Source organism: Pseudophryne corroboree, chromosome 4, assembly GCF_028390025.1.
Source record: "Pseudophryne corroboree isolate aPseCor3 chromosome 4, aPseCor3.hap2, whole genome shotgun sequence".
In the NCBI taxonomy this organism is placed as follows: Eukaryota; Metazoa; Chordata; class Amphibia; order Anura; family Myobatrachidae; genus Pseudophryne; species Pseudophryne corroboree.
The window spans coordinates 739892256-739905338 of NC_086447.1; the positions used below are offsets into that span (position 1 = coordinate 739892256).

Here is a 13083-nt window from a genome sequence, read left to right on the forward strand (position 1 = left end):
CCTCAAATTGGGGTCCATTAAGGTTCAAATTTCGGCCCTGTCGATTTTCTTCCAGAAAGAATTGGCTTCAGTTCCTGAAGTCCAGACTTTTGTAAAAGGAGTACTACATATACAGCCCCCGGTTGTGCCCCCAGTGGCACCGTGGGATCTTAATGTAGTCTTGGATTTTCTAAAATCCCATTGGTTTGAGCCGCTCAAATCGGTGGAGATGAAGTATCTTACATGGAAAGTAACCATGCTACTGGCCCTGGCTTCAGCCAGGAGAGTATCAGAATTGGCGGCTTTATCATATAAGAGCCCATATCTGATTTTCCATACGGACAGGGCAGAACTGCGGACGCGTCCTCATTTTCTGCCTAAGGTGGTGTCAGCGTTTCACCTGAACCAGCCTATTGTGGTGCCTGCGGCTACTAACGAGTTGGAGGATTCCAAGTTGTTGGACGTGGTCCGGGCATTGAAAATATATATTTCAAGAACGGCTGGAGTCAGAAAGTCTGACTCACTGCTTATATTGTATGCACCCAACAAGATGGGTGCTCCTGCTTCTAAGCAGACGATTGCTCGTTGGATTTGTAGCACAATTCAACTTGCACATTCTGTGGCAGGCTTGCCACAACCTAAATCTGTCAAGGCCCATTCCACAAGGAAAGTGGGCTCATCCTGGGCGGCTGCCCGGGGAGTCTCGGCATTACAACTCTGCCGAGCTGCTACTTGGTCAGGGGCAAACACGTTTGCAAAATTCTACAAATTTGATACCCTGGCTGAGGAGGACCTTGAGTTCTCTCATTCGGTGCTGCAGAGTCATCCGCACTCTCCCGCCCGTTTGGGAGCTTTGGTATAATCCCCATGGTCCTGACGGAGTCCCCAGCATCCACTTAGGACGTTAGAGAAAATAAGAATTTACTTACCGATAATTCTATTTCTCGTAGTCCGTAGTGGATGCTGGGCGCCCATCCCAAGTGCGGATTGTCTGCAATACTTGTACATAGTTATTGTTACAAAAAAATCGGGTTGTTATTTGTTGTGAGCCGTCTGTTCAGAGGCTCCTACGTTTGTCATACTGTTAACTGGGTTCAGATCACAAGTTATACGGTGTGATTGGTGTGGCTGGTATGAGTCTTACCCGGGGTTCAATATCCTTCCTTATTGTGTACGCTCGTCCGGGCACAGTACCTAACTGAGGCTTGGAGGAGGGTCATAGGGGGAGGAGCCAGTACACACCATGTGATCCTAAAAGCTTACTTTTTGTGCCCTGTCTCCTGCGGAGCCGCTATTCCCCATGGTCCTGACGGAGTCCCCAGCATCCACTACGGACTACGAGAAATAGAATTATCGGTAAGTAAATTCTTATTATCTGATTACATAAAGTGCAAGCTCCTGCAGAAGATGGGACAAGACGCTCTTTACTGCTACTTACTGGATAATGAAAATATTCATAATATGGAGTTTACTTTCTATAGTCAGGTACACACTAGAACGATCTCGGACCAATATGTCGTTTTCGGCAAAATCGGAACGACATGTCGGCCGGATCATTCAGTGTGTACCCATGATTGCGTGCTCCTGCGAGTCGTTAGCAATGTCTGCTGGTTGGCCCTGCTGCAGGGTCAACCAGAAGATACTGCTAACAATGCCATGCTGCCGAATGTAGCATGGCATCCTCCATTGCCCCTTTTTTCCCTGCATCATGTAAGTGTGTAGGGTCCTGTCGCCCGCTAGATTGGCTGGCTACACATTGGCCCTCATTCCGAGTTGATCGCTAGCTGCCGTTGTTCGCTCCGTAGTTTTCATTTTTTTTAAATGACAAAACTACGCATGCGTATGAGCCGCAATGCGCACGCGCAGCATACGGGTACAAAGAGCATCGTTGTTTTGTACTGCTTCTAGCGATGATTCCATTCGCACAGCCGATCGCAAGAAGATTGACAAAAAGTGGGAGTTTATGGGTGTCAACTGACCGTTTTCTGGGAGTGTTTGGAAAAACGCAGGCGTGTCCAGGCATTTGCAGGGCGGGTATCTGATGTCAATTCCGGGACCTTCATCGCAGCAATCATCGCACAGAATAAGTAACTACAGAGCTGGTCTTGTTTTGCACAAAATGTTTTTGTACCGCTCGGCTGCACAGGCGTTCGCACTCTTGCAAAGCGAAAATACACTCCCCCGTTGGCGGCGACTGCGTTTGCATGGCTGCTAAAAGTAGCTAGCGAGCGATCAACTCTGAATGAGGGCCAATGTTCTGATTTGTAACCGGCTCAGTTCTTACAGTGATGCAACTACTGGCCCAATGCCTCTGGTACAGATATTAAGACTTTCTAAACAGAGTATACTAGCCTTTCCCTAGGATCACAAATGCTGACAATTCAGAGGGAACTCCACTGTTTGTGACTTATATAAACCTGTGAATGAAGCTTACATAAATATTCTGTATTTCCAGAAACACCGCCTGATTCTCTAATACTGGAGTCACCATTTACAAACATTCGCGAGGAGGCGAAAAGTCATCCATTTTCTGTGGCAAGTACAAACTGTCTTTATTGGTGTTGACAGATAAATCAGACCAGTTAAGGCTCCCATACATCTGAGATATGTTGGTGCAATGCCCCGATCCCCTACGGCTGGGTTGGGGGATTGGGAATATTAAACATTTACAAAAATACCCCGATCCTGTCTGGAAACAGTTAACCATTGTTAACACTGCTAATTACCCCAACGGATCGACGATCATTGATGGCTGCCGATTGGGGATCCGGTCCGCGGATCAGCTTCTCCAACAGGGTCGAGAAGTCGTTTCTTAGATGTATGGGGGCCTTTACATGACAGAAAGCACAGTTACAGAGTCCCATGTCAGCAGCTTTAAATATATGATTAAGTGTCACCAGGGGTTATATAAGCATCTCTACTAAGAAAAAGAACAAAGCAACTGACTGCTTTCAAATACAGATGATCTCCAGTGACAGTGCAGTGGATGGTTAAGTCGGTCATACGGATATTCAAAACCAGTATAAACTGGTTACAAGTAAGCATACAGATTTATGTGGTGGGGTCTCGGTGGGGACAAACAAAGGTAGGAAAGAGAAAGGTGGATTGGGGTGGGCGGGGAGGGGGGGAAGCAAACCAAAAAAGTAAGCATTAGGCAAAACCATGTTGCACTGCAGGTGAGACAGATGTGTAACATGTGCAGAGAGATTTAGATTTGGGTGCAGTGTTTTTATAGTGTTCTGTGCAGGGTAAATACTGGCTGCTTTATGTTTACATTGCAATTTAGATTTCAGTTTGAAAACACCGCACCCAAATCTAAATCTCTCTGCACATGTTACATCTGCCCCACCTGCAGTGCAGCATGGTTTTGCCCAATTGCTTACTTTTTTGGTTCGCTAAGAAACTTTAATAACCCTCAGAGAGTCAGATGCTTATGGAGGAGGTGAAGGAAGGTGAGACTTTAATCAGCTGAATTCTTTACGACAAGTCAATAAAACCTTGTGTCATGGAAGACGTTGTAGGCGTCCCCTGTGGAGGAGACATCATGTTCTATGTTCATATAATAACTGGTGTTGGAGAACTAATACTGTCGAATGAGGGCAAGAATACCAACAGGTGCGAAATTCGCCTCCGTTATTCAAAAGGCCAAAATACGAAATTAGCTGGAACCTCTGAGCCCAGGATGTCAGTTAATAATCACTGCAGCCCAGAAGGTTATAAGTTAAGAGCAATCCCTCCAAATGTGGAAAAGAGTGCCGGGACCTGTGGAGCATCTCAGACAAACATTGGGTACACCTATACGGATGTGGCACACTGTGTCTGGGCATCTTACCAAAGAGAGAGTATTTTAAATTGAGTCTCCACTACACAGGTGCTTTGTGAGCTAGCATGAATCATCTGGAATGTTTTCTGCCATTGTCCCTTCCCCGATTCATTGCCAAGGCCTTTCACTGTAGTTGTTATGTATCGTGGTACAGCGTTGTCAGTCTGTGAGGATAAATTTGTATAGCAGAGTGTGTTTGGGTACCAATGTGTTGAATGCTGAGACAGAGCATATTGGGGTGCGAATGCCCGATTGCAATTGTTAAAAGGGGTAAAGTTTCTGCAAAACTCACTAAGCATACCTTTTATGCTTAAGAAACTACAGATCTGTAGGTATCTTCATTCCTTCATATTGGGGAGGTTCACTTGATGAGGTCTTTTAAAAGGGCTTACTTCCTTAGCGTCCACCGGCTGTCCAACCAGAAACACTGCCCGCCCGTAACTAGCTATTGTTTGAACACTTGGAGATTTACACACTAATAGATCTTAATAAACAATATGAACGTTCTCGTTCATTAATGAACGAGAACGCCTTCATATCGTTTAGTGTGTAGGAACTAGGGAGGCCAATCCCGGGCCGTTTTTTCAATCCCGGGATTCGGGATTGAAAAACGGTCAATCCCGGGATCCCAGGATTGCAGTAGGGATCAGAGAAAGTTATAGGGAGCAGCGGTGGAGGGAGGGTGTAGGTAGCGGTGCGGGAGGTTAGGGTGTAGGTAGCGGTGCGGGAGGTAGGGAGGGTGTAGGTAGCGGTCGGGAGGTAGGGAGGGTGTAGGTAGCGGTGCGGGACTCAGGAGGGAGAGGGTGTAGGTCGCAGCAGGGAAGGAGGAAGGCTGTAGGGAGCACCACTGAATGCACGGAGGGAGGGAGAGAGGGTGGGTGTAAGTAATAGTACTTACTATTAGGCGGGCGACAACCATTAACACACTGAACGCGGCGGCATTTCAAATGAAGCGCCGGCCGTCAGCCAACCAGAGCTGGCGGACCGGCAGCCAATCAGGGAAGCGGCCGCAGCAGTCACTCCTGATTGGCTGCAGCTTCCCTGATTGGCTGGCGGCCCGCCAGCGCTCTGATTGGCTGGCGGCCGGCGCTACATTTGAAGTGCCGCCGCGTTCAACTTGTTCATGGCTGCCGCCCGCCTAATATTAGTATATACTATTACTTACACACCCACCCTCCCGCCGCAGCGCATGCGCAGTATAATCCCGTCAATACCGGGATTGGATGCTCCAATCCCGGGATTCAAATCCCGGCATTTTTGGGCCCAAATCCCGGGATCCCGCCGATCCCGGGATTGGCCTCCCTAGTAGGAACCAACGATGAACGAAGTTCATCGTTCGTGCCCAGTCGCTTATGCATGCAGGCCGCTTTGGACGAGATTGTCCATATTAGCATGCACTGCTATGGAGCTGGGTGATGGGGGGAGTGTAGAAACTTCACTCCTCCCGTCACTGCCCCCCCACCCCGCCGGGTCAGCCGTATCCGCCGTCGGGCAGCTCGGCGGCGGATCGCCAAATGTGTAGGAGCCTTAACACACAGAGGAAAATTATAATTTGAGAGGAACGATAAGGGGAAACCATTGATAAAATTGTCTTTGTGCTTCTGAGATTCCTCCAGAAGGTAATGGTGGCAGCAATGATGGAGTGATGGAATTTAAGTAAGGTCCCACGGGGCAATGTTTCATATAATGAGCATCACCAGATTTACAGATGAGGTTATCTGCCACCACAGATAAAGTGCCTTATCACAGTGTGAACATTGTGCAGCCAGCCTTGTGGCGTCAGGATAGGCAATGTCTGTACGTGGTACAGAATCTTAGGAGAAAATGTTAATTTGAGGATGTTGAGACATATGTTCAAAGGCCATGACAAATTGTTACAGTCTAACCAAGGTGCATATTGTACTTTTCCTGTTACATGCAAATCATGCAGCATGAATTATCCTAACACTACATGTTACTTACTGGCTCGGTATGGTCCCTCTGCTAACATAATTTGTGTTTTATGTAGATTTACAGGTACTTTCCTGGCTTTGACTGGTTCTTCCTTGATCCCATCACAGCAAGTGGTATAAAATTTGCCAATGATGAAAAGTAAGTTGTACACTTGGTACCCATGCTTTATAGTGCATCTAGCGCAATAACAAGCAACCTTACAGACATGTCATAACCAGCTGTATGATTCAGACTGTTACACCTACACTTTTACTAGAATCCCCCTGTTATAATACCTGGTACAGTATGCTAGGACTATATGGCTTGCACAGATATTAAATGTTTTTGTCCTATATTAATATGTACCATAAAAATGACAACTTTTAGTTAATTGTTTATTTTTGCAGTTATACATAAGCATCTATAAACGCACACCACATCATTACATAAAATATGGAAAATTCAATTTTATGAATAGATTCTAATTCCACAGGTGCAAGATCAACAGGCATATTATCACTAGTGTGATAGCACCATACCATTCAGATCATGTTCAAATGCAAGGAGAGCTGGCAGGGGTGTAACTAGACCTTTGTGGGCCCCAAGATTTTGAAACGGCCATCCTGGACAATGCGGGAGCGATGGGTAGCGCGGTGAGGGAAGAAGTGGTTGTTAGGGAGTGGTTTTGAGCTGATGGGGGTCAGAACAGCAGAGCGGGGCCTGACACTACCCAAGGTAGCCCATCCCTGTTTTGACACCTAAGATGACCCTTTGGCCAGTAGGACAGCTCTGGGAGAGAAGGAGCATGTGGGCTAGTATAAGGAGAAGTGGGAAGGAGGGGGTTTAGTACTTACGTGTAGAGGATCATGCTGCATGCCTTGTCCTCCTGCCTGCTGGTATTCACTAACAAAGTACTGCATTGGAGATACCAGGACCCTCACCCGTCTGACCCCTCAATAGTCTACACAACATTCCAGACCCCTCTACCCCTACACTACAGCATTGACCCCTCACACCCTACTCGTTCCCTACACTACTAGATTGTTAGCTCCTCACAGCAAGGCCCTCTTTCTTCTTCTTGTCAAAACCCTTTCCTACTCCGCGACCATCTTTGCCCGCTTTTTCTCGTGTTGGTAAAGGCTCATCTCTTATCTATGGCCGCCAGCTCCTAGTAGTATGCTGATCACTCACTCGCTACTTACATCTAAGCTGTATTATGTTTTGAGAATGGTGGTGCTCTTTGTTACTTGTACTCTCTTTTTGTTATTTATTTACTGTAAGGTTAAGTTTTGTCTCCCTGTACTGTCCTTTGTACGGCGCTGCAAAACACTTGTGGCGCCTTACAAATAAAATGTAATGATAATATGGCAATATACATACAGCAGGTACTAACATACACTCATACATACTGTAGGTATGCATAAATATAGATACACATACATAGGTATACACATTTTATATAATGTGTACATATATACGGTACATATGCATAGGTACATATGCATTCATACAATATACAGACAGGTACTATTTGGGCCTATTTGTATTTATCAGATTTACAGATGTGTGTGGGAGAATGTTAATTATTAATAAATTAATGTTGCTTAATTTTTTGGATGCAAAGCACAATTCATTTATTCCCTCTGGAGTTTTCAGCTTAATAATTCAAATGAACCTCATTTTATCCACACATTGTGTAAGAAGTATTTTCTGTGCCAAGTAGCCCATTGTGTAAGAAGTATTTTCTGTGCAAAGTAGCCCATTTAAAAATGAACACCTGGGTTAAAACAGCAGCCACATATAAGGCAATACTTAATGCCTCGGACCGCCTGATGCTAATTTAAATAGATCTCTAAATTGTCTCCTTTCCCAAGAGTCTTTTAATGTCTGCTTGCCTCTCACGCTGCATGTGTGCACCTCTAGTTCAGAGATAATCAGCAATATTCTGTCCTCCTGTGATAAAAGGCCCATTGAACCCAATGAGATACTGTATGTGGGGCCCAAACCCTAGAGCACATTCCATGAATGCACAATCAGTTCTGTCAATTGCCTTCTATTTGCCAAACTGCATAAGGAGAGGCTCCACTCCTCTGGGCCCAATTAATGATGTGCAGGGATTCGGCAAGTGTTTATCCCACAGATTCTACACTCTCTCTTTAAACGTATTGTAAGATAAATGCATTTTGAAGATTCTGATATTGCAGTGCAGTTTCTATACCTAATTATGCTATTATAATGCACATTTGATTTAATTCTCTTCAAACCACCAAAACTCTTGGGGAAAAAGCAAGAAACACACAAGTGCACTCTTCAACACCCGGGTTGTTATTATTCTGGAATAAAAAAAATAGTTTCAAACATCAACTCATTAAACAGAGAGCACTAGCTATATTCAGTACTAATCATTTCTAATGTTCCAGTGTGAAATACATTTCCTGCCCGCTGCTCATTCTACATGCAGAAGATGACCCTGTGATCCCATTCCATCTAGGACGGAAGGTACAGTACCTATTATTTATTAACAGTTACTTATATCGCACCAGCATATTCCTTTGCACTTACTATCTAAGTTTACATTTATTAAGTTTGATATTATTCGTGAATTAGCCTTATTTATCTTGTATTTATCCTATATGTAGATCTGTATATGCTATATGATGCAGATCATGTCAAACTTTCATCGCCCAAAATTCTGTCCAGGGTTGCACATGGGTTATGTTACTGATCTACTATCCAGCAATCTAAAGATTATATAGGTTTGTGTGCCGGACGTCTGTTCAAATAATCAGTTGCGATATGTTAACATAGTGAAACAGATGGTAGAAGCCCACCCACCGTCACCCTATGTGCAGGACAATCATTTATTCATTTTTCCATTCTTCGTTGCACCTTTCTTTTTATATAATGGGCCTTCTAGGACCTTTCACGCAAAGCATGCCTTGTGCAACCTTTCTATGGTGAACTGGCTCATTACCAGTACAGACACGACCTTGCATTTCAGCCAACTGGTCACACTTACAAGGGTAATAGGATAGCATTTTTTGAACAGTTAAGGGGGGTACACACAGAGAGATCCCTGCTTAAAATCTAAGCAATCTGACTAAATTGCATAGATTTTAAGCAGGGATCTCTCGTGTGCATGCCCAGCAGCGATAGCGCTATCGCCGGTTCTAGATTGAGCCTGCATGCAGCGCTGTGTGAAGTGATCGCCCCCCTCGCCCAGCAAACATCGCGCTGTGCAGAGTGGGAGGAGAGATTTGTGCTGAGCGGTGACTGATAGATCGCTCAACACACATCTCTCTAGTGTGTACTGTTGAGTAATCTTATATTATATTTTTATATCAGGGGTGCCAATCATTGAAAAGGGGTCTCTTCAATAATATGTGTATATTTTATAATATATCCGTTGATCATATATATCTGCAAATATATTCTGTCAGGCTTACCAACTAGGTGGCTGATGAGTTCAAACAAGGAGTTACAGCTCTGATTATACTGATTGGTTTATTTACAGGCAAATCAAATCGTACAGAATAAGATATACACAGTAGTGATATATATACTAATAATATTTATGCTTCCTTAATTATATAACATGAAACAATTTAACAAACTTAGACGATTAATTACATAAAGTTTATACTTGCAAGTTATCGTCCTAAAGATCCTTTTCCTTTCTCCTCCTGCACCAAGCTTCCGTCTGCATCTCCTGCTTCATTTCCTGTTCTCTCTCCTCCTGCCAACCAACTAACTGACTGACTGAACTTCTGTACATTCATACAATTTCATCCTGGCATATTCCTATTGGTTCCCTTGTAACTGATAACTGCCAGATTCCAAAGTGTCGTAAAACATGTCCAATTGTTCTGCCTCAAGGTGACGAGCAGAGGATGTATTCTGGAGTCATAGGGGTATAGTCAATTAAGGTTGAAACTGCCGTCTTGTCGAAAAGACGGCAGTTTTCGACTTTTTCAGGTCAGAAGGGGATCCAACCTATTCAGTCCCCAGCATTTTTATTCGACAAGTCGGGTAATTCGACTTGTCGAATAGTACGTGAATCGGCGGTATAGCTGCCGATTCATGTGCTTCTGAGGGAAACGGCCAAATTCGACAGATTTTGGCCCCGTTTCCGACCATCTCGGTTCGACTTAAAAAAAGGTCGAACTGAGAGGGGGGAGAGCCGCGGGCAGACGGGGGACAGCACAGCGCTGCAGGAGGATGTGTCATAGCCGCCGCTCATGGCAGCGTCCACCAGGCTCCAGCAAGTGAGGTCCAGCTTGCTGGAGCCGAGTAAACGCTGCTGTGAGGTGTGGTGGCTGTGCCACATCCTCCTGCAGCGCGGCTGGCCCCCGTCTGCCCGCTGCCCTCCCCCCTCTCCGGTCCCTCATCTCAGCTCGACTTTTTTAAAGTCGAATTGAGATGGGCTTTGAATAGCCCTTGTCGGATCCATTCCGACAAATGCATGTCGGAATGGATCCGACCCTAATTGAATATACCCCATAGAGTCTGCTATTTCTTAGTCCATCAAAGGTTTTCCTTTTGATTATTTGGAGTGTAAATACATTTGTTTACCACAGGTGTTCTCATGAACAATAGGGACTTTGTAATTCAATTGATGTTGTGTTGTAATTGTCTCCGGTCTGCAGTATAACACAACAAAAGCCAGATATCATCCATTTGCTAATTTCCGACTCCGCATTTTAAACACAGCCCTGCACATACCAGTAACTGTGTGCTTTTTACTACAAACCTGTCTCCTACACAATGTCTTACCATCTTACAGTTAAACACAAATATATCTCTCTATACACACAATGTAGTTTTGTAAATTACCTAAACATTTAACTTATACATATACAAACTCACTGACGCACTTTAGACGATCCACAGGTGAACCTAATTATTTCACTTGTGATTCTGTGAGGAGACCTGGAAAACATGAACAGTTTGGAGTCCTGAGGACCGAGTTTAAGAACCTATGCTCTACTAAAATACTCTTCACTGTAGAGCAGTGGTTCTCAAACTCGGTCCTCAGGACCCCACACAGTGCATGTTTTGCAGGTAACCCAACAAGTGCACAGGTGTATTAATTACTCACTGACACATTTTAAAAGGTCCACAGGTGGAGCTAATTATTTCACTTGCGATTCTGTGAGGAGACCTGCAAAACATGCACTGTGTGGGGTCCTGAGGACCGAGTTTGAGAACCTGTGCTGTAGAGCAACTTTTCGGCAAACAAGACTGTCTTTATTTTATGTTACGTTGGTACTTTTGTAATGTATTGTTTGTTATTTAAACCACAGTAGTGTTTTTATTTTATTTTTATTTTTTATAAATGCACTTTCCCTTATAAAGTGCACATGGTTAGTCATCTAAAGTATACAAACACTCCAAGCACATGTAAATAATTTAGTGGTTTTGTGACTGAACAGATCTAAATCAGGAATACCCTGGAGATTGAAGATCAGGTGATATGATGTGGTCCCTTAGCTTCCAGACTTGGTATGGATAATATACCAGCACAAAGATATATAGGGCCTGATTCACGGATGGATGCTGTAGTTTTATTTATTTTGTACTGTGCATACACCACAATCACATTACATACTAACAGCGATAATTAGCGATGGCGGATGCAGTGATGAGTTGTAAGTGAGTGACAGGTAGTGAGCGTTTGGAGGTGGCTACAAAAAGCAGGCATTTCGCGACCAATTTCTCGACATGCCCGAGCCTACACTGTGAATTTGTGTGCCGCCGTTTGGAGGCGGCATTGGCCCTATTGCTGTAACAAAGTTCAGTACCATAAACTGGTAATTCTATGCATTCCTGCCACAGGGGGATACACACAGTGACAAGCAATCCGTTGTGGTTTGTCTGCAGCATGTCTTCTAGATTCCACTTCTAGTTATCTGAAGTTGTGGCCAGAAAACACACACAGAAGACACACACAGGGCACACTGTGTATGTGGTGTTCAACATAATTAGGTACAGAAATGACCGTACATTCCCCAGCGTCTGTGAGAAATGTGCTTTTATCATTTTGCTGGATGGCCTCCATGGGTATGTGTACATGTGCTATAGATAACCCTTGAGGATGTCTTGAGTGAAACATGTTTGGAAACAAACGCATCCAGTAGTGTGCACGGTGTGCAATCAAACATTGAATATAGTACTGACGTAAATTGCTCACCTCAATTGTGTGACATAATCGCCTCAGAAAACTCCACAAAAAAATGTTTTTATTCTAAAATACACAATGGCATATAAACTGCCTTCTATGCTGCCTTCACAGAAGCGATACGAAATTTAAAGTATTAGAAACTGCTATGGAAATGATGTTTTTTACCAGTTATTTACATAGCGCACACACACAGTGCTTTGCAGAGAATATTTGGCCAGTGGAGCTTAGAGTAAACAAGGTTTTGGACAGACTGCGCTCCCTGTGGGGGTACATGTCGTACTGGTCTGCAGCTGTGGGTGAGGTAGAGTAATCCTCAATCCCTACTAGATGTGAAAATTTGTGCAAAGGAAAAAGTAGCCCTAGTGCACTCCTAGTATTAACACAGATTGATATATTCTACACAAAACTCTTTAAAGATGGACGTATAAACAAGTGAAATATATGCAATTGACCTCATTTAAAATAAAAAAATAAAAAGATACAGCCTTTATGCACATACAATGATCATTAAAATATTCAGGCTAACACCGGTATACAGTATACGAGGGGGAGGAAACGAAAGAGGTGTGTGTGTGTGTATATGTATGTATACAGTATATGTGTATGTGTGTGTGTATATATATATATATACACACACACACAGTACTGTAGACGGGTGTGTATAAAATGCTGCAAAGTAAGAAGGCTTTCAAAAATAGAAATTTTAATAGCTTATTTTTATCCATTAACAAAATGCAAAGTGAATGAACAGAAACCTAAATCAGTAAGGATTTGGTGTGACCACCCTTTGCCTTCAAACCAGCATCAACTCTTCTAGGTACACTTGCACACAGCTTTTCAAGGAACTCTGCAGGGAGGTTGTTCCAAACATCTTGGAGAGCTAACCACCGGTGTTCTGTGGATAGAGGCTTGCTAAAATCCTTTTGTCTCTATGTTATCCCAGACAGACTCGATGATGTTGAGATCAGGACTCTGTGAGGGCCATATCATCACTTCCAGGATTTCTTGTTTTTCTTTACATTGAAGATAGTTCTTAATGACAATGGCTGTATGTTTGGGGTCATTGTCCTGCTGCAGAATAAATTTGGAGCTAATCAGACGCCTCAATGGTCGATACATATATGGTCGACAGTTTTTTGGGGGGGAGGTTTTGCATTTTACTCAGCTT

At 43.8% G+C, this 13083-nt stretch overlaps 1 protein-coding gene across 4 annotated transcripts in view; it reads left to right on the top strand.

The window, feature by feature from the left end:
* ABHD12 (abhydrolase domain containing 12, lysophospholipase) overlaps positions 1–13083 on the top strand; it is a 364140-nt gene that overhangs the window by 320839 nt on the left and 30218 nt on the right. For all 4 annotated transcript variants that reach the window (XR_010176161.1, XM_063918120.1, XM_063918117.1 and 1 more), the window contains 3 exons: positions 2435–2514; positions 5811–5893; positions 8155–8233. Coding sequence is in view for 3 of the 4 variants with exons in the window: in XM_063918120.1 (XP_063774190.1) it covers positions 2435–2514; positions 5811–5893; positions 8155–8233 (242 nt within the window). In the remaining variant the exon portion in view is untranslated. The remainder of the gene's footprint in view (positions 1–2434; positions 2515–5810; positions 5894–8154; positions 8234–13083) is intronic.